This window comes from Choloepus didactylus, chromosome 4 (assembly GCF_015220235.1).
Source record: "Choloepus didactylus isolate mChoDid1 chromosome 4, mChoDid1.pri, whole genome shotgun sequence".
Lineage (NCBI taxonomy): Eukaryota > Metazoa > Chordata > Mammalia > Pilosa > Megalonychidae > Choloepus > Choloepus didactylus.
In genome coordinates this window covers 170024137-170037565 of record NC_051310.1, presented here as the reverse complement: position 1 = coordinate 170037565, position 13429 = coordinate 170024137, and the positions used below count along the sequence as shown (strand labels likewise).

Here is a 13429-nt window from a genome sequence, read left to right as displayed (position 1 = left end):
GCATTCGGGAGGAGGCTCTTAGGCACAATTATAGGGAGGCCTAGCCTCTCCTTTGCACCCACAGTCTTCCCAAGGGCAAGTCCCGTGGTAGAGGGCTCAGCACATCAAACCACCAGTCCCCTATGTCTACAGTTAACAGTCTTTTAATTAATATTTCAATATAGATGTACTCCATACAAACATATAAAGAAGATTCTGAAATAGTTTTCCTGTTTATAGTGTTAGTATATGTCACTCACTGAGTCTATAGGGAATCACAGAACAAGCTTAATATGCCATTACCTTCACAAGTTCTTTAAATACAGCATGCTGAATCATTTTTCTTTTATTAAGACCAGATGCCATCTCTTCAAGATCAATAGCAGACCTTCATGATGGTAGCAGTTGGGGATGGGGGAAGAAAAGTCATTTAAGGCAGTCTTAAAAAAATAAGCTTTACGGCACTAAACAGCAGAACATTCAGTCATTTGTATCAATAATCTTTCAATATGCATACAAGTACTACAAGTTCAGTAACTACACCATAAAGAATTTTAATATGAAATAACAGATACAAGATTTTAATTAGTTTTTCATGGCTTTTATTTGAAAGTCCAAATATGAAATCATCCTTCTATCACTGTAAACTACTAATTTTATTTATTTCTCTTGAAATCTTCTCCAGTGCTATAAAGTAAAAATGTTTCATGATACAGCAAACTTTTCTAGTTAGCTCCTCACTCTCAATACACTACACTTAGTTTTCCCTGTTTATACATGATTAATTTAACTTACTTAACATTCTCTCTTAATTGCTTCACCAGTTTAATATTAACATCAGCTTCCAATAATGCGGTGCATACTTCTTTTAGCATAGCATTTAATACCTGTAAATAAATAAAAATAAAAACACCCAGTTTTACATTCACGCACATAAAAGTAACAGTTGATGAATCATCATGTACTATCATGGTTTAATAAAGTTAAAGCAATTCTACACTGTTGGATAAACAAATACAGACTTTCAGTTACCTTTAGGGAGATAATTTTTATTGTGTCCAGTCATTTTGGCAAATAAGTCATCCGTTTAGTTTTATTCAGCCATGTATTAATTACCATAACTGTATTCGCATAATAAAAAAATAATAATAAAGACACTTTCAGAGCCAGAGTGTTACTTCACAATAGGCATTACCGCTGAAAGTTTTCATGTCATTGAACAGCTCCTGTTGCTGATACTTAGGAGTATATACTCACAAAACCTGCTTTTAATTGTATCACTATGCAGCAAAATGTGACAGAAGAAAGTGCCACAGCCTCACCTATTTACATTATCTATTTACACAGCCTTACCATTTATACCTAGAGCAGGGAAACAAAGTTGAGAAGAAAATCAACCTCCACTAATAACTCATTTATTGAATTGCAAGGCATGTTTAAAAGGTATAAACCATAAAGTCTTAAGAAAAGATGAGGTTTTAGCTAATAAATTTAATTGTTAAATTAAATTTAACAACTAAATAAACAATTAAATAAATCCCCATTGTTTAAGCCAACCCTTTGTGTGGTATTTGTTTTAACAGTGGGGTCCTCAAATAATTCTTGAATAAATTCTCTTCCTCAATGTACTTAATACACCCTACAGAGGCTTACTTATCTGGTTTCCTTACCCCTCATTACAGGAGTCTGATAGAAATGTAACTGACCTCTCCTTAGAGGGATTTCTCCTGATTAATTCCCTGTCAGCACAGTACCAAGAACAGAGAAGCAGCCAATCTAAGCAACAGCTATTATTCTAATTCCCACCAAGCTCTTCTGTCTGGTTTCTTTTTTCTCTACTATAATCACAAAAAGTATAAGGGATACACAATAAAGAAAAAGTATTTGGAAATCTGTTTTATTTTCCTGAATTCAAAGACTAATCAATGATTTAGTTTGTGGTTTATTATTTAATGATAAGAATTATTAGAAAAAAGCCCTGGACAAGAAATTAGAAAAAAGAAATTCTATTACAGTTCTTCTAATAAATAAAAATGTGAAACTGACTTTCTGTTCCTGTTAAATGAGACGCTAGACTAGGTGATCTCTAAAATGGTACCAAAATAATTTAATTCCGTTACCTTATTTTAAAAAGTGTTAATATCAAATTCTATATCAGAATTTTTTCAAAGCTTCAAATGAGAGAACACTTTTAACCTATACTGTATTTCATTTGATCCTTAAAACAGTCTTGTAAGGTAAATGCAATTTTCCCATTTTATATATTAAGGAATCAGTTTGACTTGCCAGCATTTATATCACACAGCTAGTAAATGGCTAAAGTGGAACTCTAACCAAGGTCTTCCAACACCAGATTCAGTGCTTTTCTCATTAGTACCACAAACATAAAGTATACTTATGGCCTATAATCAGCATTTTTAAATTAACAAAACATTAAGGTACAATCGGTGGGGGAAGGGGAAGAGTTGTGGGGAAAAAATATCCTAAGCTTAAAACAATCAAGCCAGGAAGAAGAATATTTCAGATACCATATAAGAAGTCAGCTTACAAAATCTCCAAAAGATGAATGGGGATTTCAGAGAAAGTGAATCAGAGCAGCCAAGATGAAAATGCTAGCCTTTGCAAGAAGAATGCTAAATAAAAGTCAAGAATGGGTCAGATAAATAGGGAAGCAAATGCCTAAACAAGAAGAAGGGAACAAAATACTGAAGTTTTACGTCTATGTCAAGAGAAAAAGTAGAGATTTCCAATTACCGCTCTGATACATAAAAAGCATGGCAATCTTCATTCCTGCCTAACAACAAGAAAAATAGCTGAACAAGCAAAAAACAACTCTTCTTCAATCAGTGAATTGAGGTCAGAGGGCAAGCCGCTGACATGAAAAAAAGGAAGGTGGATACAGGGAATCACAACTTATCTAAACCAGAAGCCTGCCTGCTGCAGCCAATTCAGTAAAAGACTTGCACTGCAATTGACAAATCACTGGAGGCTCCAGTGTGAACTAGCTTGAGAGTTAAAAGCTATGGGGACACTCTGTCTTAGGGGAATCCCCATGGTTTTTAAGTTTTGCCTATAGGAGCTCCACCAAATTCCAAATGGGGAGACTGGAAAAAAAATCTCATACTTCCAACAGCAGCAGGGGAAAAGTAACCATTTGAAATATGCCCAGAGCAAGCAAGAGGTTCTATTTTCCTTAATAAAGGACTGCCCGCAAAAGAAAAAGAAACTATTTTACCAGAGCCTAACCAACAGGAAAGAAGGGAAATACCCAATTCCAGCCCAGTCAAGCCTTCCTGTGTCACTAACCAGGAGAAAAAATGCTGAGAAGCAGTTGTGAAGGTCACAGGCCAGGGAACAGGCTATTAAAAGGCTGAGATCAAATCATAGGATTATAGAATGTTTCACCTCCTCCCCACACCACACCACATAATCAGTAGGGCTCCTGTATAATAACAGGGGTCATAAATGGAAAGAACTGCAAGGCTCAGACTTTATCTAAGATGAAGTCTCTAGGGAAACCCAAAAACAACAGGGAAGACAAAAACAAGGACCAACTAGAATACAGGTTACCAGAGGCTATTAAAGGAGGTAGGGAATAGGGGGTTGAGCTTAATTTGGGGTGATGGGAAGTTTTGGTAATGGACAGTGGTGATAGTAGCACAACACTGTGAATGTAGTTAGCACCACTGAATTATATACATATGAATGTGGTTAAAGAGGGAAATTTTAGGCTGTATGTATGTTACTAAAATAAAAATTTAAAAAAAAGGAGCAAAGGAAATTTTAGCCTCTGATACCTACAACTACTGCAAACAGTAAACACAGTTTAACTCCTTAAGAGAAACAGACAAATACAAAACCTCACATTAAAGGCTTTTTAAGCTTAGCTCCTTTTAACCAAAAACACCATGTCCAGCTTTCAACAAAAAATTATAAGGCATACTAAAAGGAAACAAACAAACAAACAAACAAACAAACAAACAAAAAACAGTCTGAAGAGAGAGCAAGCACCAGAAACAGACTCAGATACACTGGAGATGTTGGACTTCTCAGATTGAAAATTTAAAATAACTATGCATCATATGCTAAGGGCTCTAATGGAAAAAGTGAACAGAATACAGGAACAGATGAGTAATGTAAACAGAGAGACAGAAATTCTAAAAAAGAATCAAAAGCAAATGTGAGAAATCAAAAACATTGTAGATATGAAGAATGTCTTTAATGGGCTCATCAGTAAACCAAGACATAGCCAAGGAAAGAATCCATGATCTTGACAATAGGTCAAAAGAAACTTCCCAAACTGAAATGCAAAGAGAAAAATCAACAAAAAAGACAGAACAGAATATCCAAGAACTGTGAGACAATTATAAAAGGTTTAACATACACATAATAGAACTACCAGAAAGAGAAGAAAGAAAGGAATAGAATAAATATTTGAGGTAATAATGGTTGAGAATTTTAAAAATTAATGACAATCAGCAAACCACAGATCCAGGAAGCTCAGAGGACAACAAGTAGGATAAATACCCAAAAATCTATACCAAAGCATATCACATTCAAACTGCAGAAAATCCAAGAAGACAAAGAGAGAATCTTAAAAGAAACCAGATGGGGAAATTACCTTAGCTATAGAGGAATAAGGATAAGAAGTACATTGGTTTTCTCTTCAGAAACCATGCAAGCAAGAAGAGAGTGGAGTGAAATACTTAAAGAGTTGATAGAAAAAAAAAAAAAAAAAACACCAACATAGAATTCAGTATACAATGAAATTACCCTTTAAAAGTATAGTGGTGTGACCATGTGATTGTGAAAACCTTGTGGCTCACACTCCCTTTATCCAGTGTATGGACAGATGAGTAGAAAAATGGGGACAAAAAGTAAATGAATAATAGGGAAGATTAGAGTAATGGGATGTTTTGGGTGTTCTTTTTTACTTTATTTTTTATTCTTATTTTTATTTGAGGGGGAAAAGTAATGAAAATGTTCAAAAATTGACTGTGGTGATGAAGCACAACTATACGATGGTACTGTGAACAAATGACTGTACGCTGGGGATGATTGTATGGTATGTGAATATATCTCAATAAAATTAAATTTAAAAAAAGCAAAGAATGCAGAAAACGTGGAAGACAAGGAAGGAAGAAAGGAAGGAAGGAAAAAGAAAGAAAAAGAATAAGGGAAACAAATAGAAAAGTTACAAATATGGTAAATATTATTCCAATTACATCAATAACTACTGTAAATATGAATGGTCTAAATACACCAATTAAAAGACAGAGTCTATATGAGGGGATAAAAAAACAAGACCCAACTATATGTGGTCTACTAGAAACCCAGTTTAAATATAAAGACACAGATAGATTAAAAATATTGGGATACAGAAAGATATAACATGCTAACACTAATCAACAGAAAGCTGGAAAAACTATATTAATTTCTGACAAAGAGAAAGCAAAGTATATTTCCAGATCTAAGTCATTACCAAAAGATAAAAATGTATGTTCTTTTCACTTGTAAATTAAGGTTTTTTTTTTTAACTTTTTTCGTAATTTTTTATATAGTGAGTTGAAATTAATAGAAAGCAAACTTTCAATAAAGAACACTAGCTACTGTATCTGGTTTTAGGTTTTTATTTATAGGCATCAAATCTATACCAAAATAAATATAAACATAGGGATTACCAATGATCCATCTCCCCAACGCTAGTGATAATAATACACAACCATATATATTTCACATACTTTACATACCTCTTCATTGATAATGGTGGCATTGCTCAATGAGCGTAATGCTGATGTTATTTTTCTTCCAAGATCTGCTAGTACCATCTTGAAGGCTTAAGACACACTTAAGAGGAAAACTAAGAAGAAAAAAAGAATTAAATCAAAGTAATTGAAAACAATCAATTTTTCAATCCAATTTCTAGAGAAGAGTATTTAAGTTCAAATTACCCTAGTATTTAGTTACCATAATTTCAGCTTCTATAGCCTCAACCTGAACCTTCAATACAATCATGTCCAAAAGATAAAGCTGACATTTGGTTATGATGCCTTATATTTGAATACCAAATTAGAATCTTCTATGTGAAATGATATTCTTTAGGAAATAATGACATGATCTCAAATTAAATTAGTTTGCATTTTGGCACAATACTTGTGAATACGAATGATGGACTGATGTATCACATACATCATTTAATGAAAAGAGAAAGAGTGAGAAAGAGAAAGGTAAACTCACTATCCAGGAATATTGCCAACTTTACCACATTAAAGGACTTTGCAAACTACTGGATTCTTGCTCATAAGCCTTTCACCCTCCAAAATTTATAAATCATTTATTTTTTCTTGCACAAGGAAAAGCAACTATTACGCAATAACTCTACGAAAGGCACTGTGCTACATGAATCCACATCCATTACAACCATTATGTTGTATTATTAACAACCAAAGGAATAGATATATTATTACTCTTCCCATTTTACAGTGGTTCTTATTCTCCAACTCTAAAACGAGATAACCTCTAAGGTCCTTTACAGTTGTAAACGTCTATGGTTTTATAAAGTATATAGATGCACCTACTACACACAGAATGGAGGTACAGAAACATATGATTTGTAGTTACTGCCCTCAAGATGCTTATCAACTGCCAATAATTACCTCTGTAAAACTTCAAAGGAGGAAAAAACAATTTAGATGGAGGTGGACAGAGTAGGCTTTATTGAAAAAGTTGAATATGAAGTTGGTTCTGAAATATGGGTAGACTTTGGGTAAGTCAAGAAGAGGTAGGATGGGAAACTGAGGATGGTGAAATGGCATAAACAGAGATGGAGACAGGGAAAAGCCTAGGACATACTTATGCCTTATATAGAGAGAGAGAGATTTACAGGTTACTGAACATTCTTTGGGGGACAATAAATAAAACACTCTGTCCGAAACTGAGGGCTATATCATTAAAAGAAAACATATAGTAAAGGGCTCTGAAGCAAAAACCAGTTTAAGGTGTATCAACTGCTCATTTTGAGCAATAGTGGCAGAAAAGTTAGTTGCTCAAAACACCTGTTTTGGTAACCCTTCCAAGCTGATCTAGTCTAATTAAGTCAAGCAAGATTATCCAGACTAAATTCCATGCATAGAGTTTCTAGGAGATCATAAAAGGAGAAACAGAAGGACAAAACCAAGCAGCAAAACAGCTGACTCACTCACCATGGGGAGTGGAGAAGGAGAGGAGTCAAAAAGAAGCAGGAAGGGAAAAAGTACTCTAGTACCTATGACTGGCAAAGAAATATTCCTGATTGAGTTACAAATTAAACACTACACTTATATGCAAGTAAACTTTTATAATTTAGAATTTTAAAAAATTACTAATAACACTTGATGGAATTGAAAAAAGTTGCTTACCATAAATTTTTTACAATTACATGATCACTTAATTTGAAAGAGGAAACATTTCATGGAAAATACCCAGGACTTTTAATTTCTTATCGAATATCCATTATACTAAATTAGTATTGCCTAAGTAAATATTCTTCATGTAAGAAATAAGATTCAGCTGTTTGACTTCATATCCTTTACTACATTACCAGAAGTTATACAATCCTATTTATGACACCACAATCAATTTTTTTAGAGATCATGTCATAAACAGATCATCCTCCATTTTAAAAAGCTATCGTAGTTAACTCTTAAAACTAAATTTAACTTCCTACATTGACTGGTTCTTTTAAGTTTAAAAAAAAAAAACTTCCACGAAGTTTTCCAATACACTTTTCTTTGCAGAAGCACTTATTCTTTTTTTCTCTTTTTTTTTAAATTCAATTTTATTGAGATACAGTCACACACCATGCAGTCATACAAAGCGTACAATCAACTGTTCACAGCACCACCACATAGTTGTACATTCATCACCAAAATTAATCTTTGAACATTTTCATTACCATACACACAAAAGTAATAAGAATAAAAATTAAAGTGAAAAAGAACAATTAAAGTAAAAAAGAACACTTGGTGCCTTTTTTTCTTTGCCCCCATTTTTCTACTCTTCCATCCATACTCTGGACAAAGGGGAGTGTGATCCACATGGCTTTCCCAATCACACTGCCACCCCTCATAAGCCATATTGTTATACAATCGTCTTCAAGATTCAAGGGTTCTGGGTTGTAGTCTGATAGCTTCAGGTATTTACTGCTAGCTATTCCAATTCATTAGAACCTAAAAAGGGTTGTCTACATTGTGTGTAAGAGTGCCTGTTACAGAGTGACCTCTTGGCTCCTTTTGGAATCTCTCAGCCACTGAAACTTATTTCATTTCATTTCACATCCCCCTTTCAGTCAAGATGTTCTCCATCCTGTGATGCTGGGTCTAGATTCCTCCCGGGAGTAATATTCCACGTTGCCAGGGAGATTTTACACCCCTGGGTGTCAGATCCCACATGGGGGGAGGGCAGTGATTTCACCTGCCAAGTTGGCTTAGCTAGAGAGAGAGGGCCACATCTGAGCAACAAAGAGGCATTTGGGAGGAGACACTTAGGCACAATTATAAGCAGGCCTAACCTCTCCTTCGCAGTAACAGTCTTCCCAAGGGCAAGTCCAGTGAGAGAGGGCTCAGCCCACCAAACCATCAGTCCCCAATGTCCGTGAGCACATCAGCAACCATCGAGGTGGGGAAGCCCAACACCCCTGCATTCTCCCCCAGCTCCTCAGGGGGGCCTGTAGAAGCACTTATTAACAGCAGTTTTTAAAGGGACTTCCTACTTCATGCAGAGGGTAAGTCTTCAGAACAGATTATAAGGGATCCCCAAAATACACACACACACACACACTCACTCAATTTTAATCATACTGACATACTTGCTGTTGCACATTCCCATCATGAAGCCTTAATACTAGTCAGCATGCTCTTGCCCTGGCTGACAATACAACTCCCTCCATCATCTCCTTCAAACCCTTTTCCATATGCCACTTTTCAATGAGGCCTTCCCTGAGCACTTATTTAAAATTGCTCCCCCCTTCCCTTTAATTTCTCCCACTGTTCTATTACCAACTGCAATATGAAAACTTGTGTGTGGTCTATATTTCCTCACTGAAATGTAAGCTGCACAAAAGCAGGGATTTTTCCGTTTTGCTCTGTCCTGTGAGTTCACTGGTCTATCTATTCTCAGCCTTAGACAGCCTGCTTCAATAAGGCCTTAATAAAAATATATTTTATGAATCAATGAAAAATCAAGATCAGGAACCAAAGGCATAAAAAGCCTTACAAATACCTCTTAAAGAATGTCAAAATAAACAAAGATAGCATGATAAAAACAAGAGAGAAATCAATGACCTAGGTAATTAATACAGTCCAATTAATATTCATTTGCCATTACCTATTATATTTTTTTTAGAATTTTCCTACCATGCATTTCCAACAAGATATTTAAAAGTTAACCTTGCCTTATTCTAATGGGCACACTAAAATGCAAAACACCTTTTATTAAAAATGTATATAGCTAACTCTAAATCTTAAATTGGAGTAATTTATCAATCAAGCAAACTCACTCAAAATTCTCCTGACTACCAGAAAGATTTACAGAAATAAATCTGTGTGTGCTAGAATTTCATAAAAAAGGAATCTCTAGTTACATGGGGCTGTTAGAAAGGTAAAGGATGACTATATAGCACTTTGTAGAGTTTAGCATCTATTATTTCACTCCTCTCTCACAATAATTCTATGATATAAAGCAGGTTAGGGAGTAGAACAGCCACTCCCTACAAAAAGGCACAATTACTTGCCACAGTCTCTTAGCCACACCATCTTATATCATAGAGTATGAATGATGCTTTAAATAATAGAGCTGAATACCTCTGCTGGCCCACTCCAGGGACTAACTTTTGCTGCTAAAAAATAATAGAGAAAATCATATTTTGAAAGCAAAGATGAACATTCTTCTTTGTAGAAGAGTAATTGCAATATCCAGAAATAGCTGATAAGTACCACTGCAATCAGGATGTACAAGGACTGATCTTGGCCCCAGTTTCATGTTATTCTAACAGGAGTCTGACTAGGAGCTGGATAGTGAAGTGATGGAAACAGGCTCACAATTTGTGGTGCCTAAATAAGGCAAGAATGGGGCCAAGTATACTTACCTGCTGCAGGGTGAAGTACTGGAAAGAGCATGGGCTTTGGAGTCTGACAGACTTGGATTCAAATCCCAGCTCTGTTACATACTGGCTGTGTTACTTTGGGCAAGTTACTTAATCTCTCTGAGCCTCAATTTCCTCACCTGCAAAATGGAAATAATACCATTATCAAAGTAGTTACCCCAAAGGGCCACTGTGAGGATTAAATGAGACAGTATGTGTAAAACTTCCTGCAAGTGCCTAGCATATTAACTATTAACTGTTTCCTTTCTTGAATGATACTAAGGCAGGTTAGAAGTAGGAAAAATGTCTTGCAGACTCTGAGGCACCTTTGGACTCATTGCAAGGCAGTGGAGGAGGTGTCTAGAGAGGCTCCTGAAGAGACTGGCAAAACAGGATACCCTAATCAACTACATGGCATGGACCAATCACAATAACCTGTTTATTCAGCCTATTGCAAAAAAAGCTAACTTACAAATCTTAATTTACGTGTTTACTAACCAATCACAAGAATGTATAGACAGCAATAGCAAAAGCCTACTTACAAGACTTAATCTGAATGCTTACTCACCAATCACAATGTATCAGCACCTCAAATGCCACCTCCCTTTTGTTTGATCTGTTAAAAACCCTTGTGCCAAACAACCTGAGTGAGCATGCCTGTGCTCCTCCTGAGCGTGTACTGTCTTTCTCTTCAGTAAACTTTTCTCACTTGCTTATATCCATTTGTCTTATCCTTGAATTCTTTCTTGCAATGGGATGGCGAGCCTGGAACGGAGCTCCAGTAACATCTTCCTCAATGAGATCAGAGCTCTGGTAACTATACCAACTGGCTCCCCCTTTAATATTATCTGGAGTGTAATTAGACTGGAAATTTTCTGAATGATTCTACTGAAGTGCCTATTCCATTACCCAGAAACCACCCCTGGAATCTTTAACATTTAGTGCAAATTACAAGTACCTGGTTATTATTCAATACAAGCTGCAGTGTTCAAAGAGCCACCTTTCTCTACATAAACAATTACAAACTATTCCTGCCAGAACCTTGCCTGATCCAAATTCAAACATGCTTGCATGCAAAAGTCAGGCTCTAATGCTTAGCAATTTCAAATGCTATTACCAACAAAAATTCCTACAAAAAAGTTCTTCTAAGCTCTAGTCAATGACTGTTATTGGCTCAATAATAAGACTCAAAAACTAAATATATAAATTTTAGTAAATGTCCTTAAAAAATCACTTCTACATAACATATCTTCCTACAAACTAGTCAACAGTCCATTATCAATACTTGCTTTACTGACTACAATACTAAATATATATTTTTAAAATTCTACATGGCATGTGTGTTATAAGTCTAGGATCATAGAAAAGCAAATTTATTTAACAAAATTCCCTACAGATATTTTATTTGGTAAAATTATTATATCTGAATAGCCAGCCTTACAATATAAATTATAACTTTTAATTTTAGGATTTTTTTCCAAGCTGAAGCTTATTCCCCCAAAGAAATAATTCACCATTATGTTTTGTGATTACAAAAGGACATATGTTTATTGTCAAAACTGAAACATCACAGAAACATTTAAGGTGGAAAACAGAATTCCCCTAATCCTACCCCCTCCTATTCCCTGGGAACCAGCAATAATAGTTTGATATATATTCCTCCAGATTTTATTTTCTATGCATATAATTTATTATGGTTTTGGGGGGAGTGTGGAAATGAGAGAAATTCTTTGGAAAAATATGCTTCCATGCAAAAGGCAGAATAAAAAACTGTAAAAACAAATATCAAAAAAGATAAAATAATAGCCATCAGGAAAATGCTAATCAAAACCACAATGAGATATCATTTCACACCTACTAGGAGAGCTATAATAAAAAAAAACAGTATGTGGAAAAAACTGGAACCCTCACACTCTCTCGGTGGGAATGTAAAATGGTGTAGCCACTTTGGAAGACAGTCTGGCAGTTTCTCAAAATGTCAAGAAGAATTGCCACATGACCCAATAATTCCACTCCTGGGTCATACCCAAGAAAAATGTAAACATATGTCCACATAAAAACATGAACATGAGTGTTCAGAGAAGCATTATTTGTAATAGCCAAAAAGTGGGAAAATAACCCAAATGAGCATAAACTGATGAATGGATAAACAAAATGTGGTATATCCACACAAGGGAATATTATTCAGCAGTAAAAATAAATGAAGTTCTGATATATTCTACCATATGGATGAACACTGAAAACATGCTAAATCAAAGTTAGTCTCAAAAGACATCTTGTACGATTCCTTTTATACAAAATGCTGAGAATAGGCAAATCTACAAAGAGAGAAAATGGGGAGTGACTGCTAATGCGTACAGGGTTTCCTCATGGGGTGATGAAAATGTACTAAAATTGATTGTGGCAATGGTTGTACAACTCTATGATACACTAAAAACCAATGAATTGTACAGTTTAAACAGGAGAATTATATAGTATGTGAATTATATTTCAATAAAGCTGTTAAAAAATAACATTTGTCATCTCTGAATGGTGAACAGTAATTTCTTAATTAGATCTTTTGTAATTTCCAAATTTTTAGTAAGGATTAAGAATATTATTTTTTAAATGAAGGGGAAAAATTATTTTTCAAAGTGCTGCTCGTGAGAATAGAATTAAAGCACTATTAGTTAACAGACTAGGGGGTTGACATAGAGTTGTCTCCTTCTATTCACTTAGTCATTAATTCATTAAATACCTATTATGTGCTCCAGGAATTATCCCAGCATGAGAAAAGTTGTAATTCCAAATCAATAATTACATCAGAACAAACACAAGATTCCCCTGCTAACTTGAGAAGACAGATTACTCATCATAGCACCACTGACTCCTCTACCTTAATTTTGCACCAAAGGAGATATTCAACTATGACAAGAAGTGTCAGAAAATTCTCACTTCATTAAAATAACTCTATTTTTGATTTTTAAACTTACTGTAATATTAAAAATAAAAGAACATTTCATAGTTATAACAGAAAGGTATACCAAAAATTCAATTAGCAACAAAGGATATAATTCAAAAACACCGAATTATTTCTTAAGTTAGTTTTTGACTGTCTGGTGAATAATAAAGAGAATCTTTACATAAAATGTTACCAGATGAAAATTAAAACAAAAGAATTCCTTGGAAATAGTCAACCTTGGAGTTGAAGAGAGGATGGAATAAAAAAATGAGAAGGATGAGAAGCATATATTCAAGCAATGGGTTATTTCAATGATGTTTCAATAATGACTATCAGAAAAAAAAAAAAAAACTGAAGGAAGAATGGGGGGACAATTTGGGCGTTCGGTT

General features: G+C 34.8%; 1 protein-coding gene across 3 annotated transcripts in view; it reads right to left on the bottom strand.

The window, feature by feature from the left end:
- Window positions 1–13429, bottom strand: part of LOC119532402 (signal recognition particle 54 kDa protein) — a 43378-nt gene that overhangs the window by 26999 nt on the left and 2950 nt on the right. The window contains exons 2-5 of one of the 3 annotated variants that reach the window (XM_037834812.1): window positions 10103–10239; window positions 5730–5839; window positions 775–866; window positions 283–367 (exon numbers count right to left, since the gene is read on the bottom strand). In XM_037834812.1, coding sequence (XP_037690740.1) covers window positions 283–367; window positions 775–866; window positions 5730–5807 — 255 coding nt within the window. In that variant the 5' untranslated portion in view covers window positions 5808–5839; window positions 10103–10239. Of the gene's footprint in view, window positions 1–282; window positions 368–774; window positions 867–5729; window positions 5840–10102; window positions 10240–13429 lie in introns of those variants that run through there. The other 2 variants (XM_037834811.1, XM_037834810.1) reach the window with 2 other exon arrangements.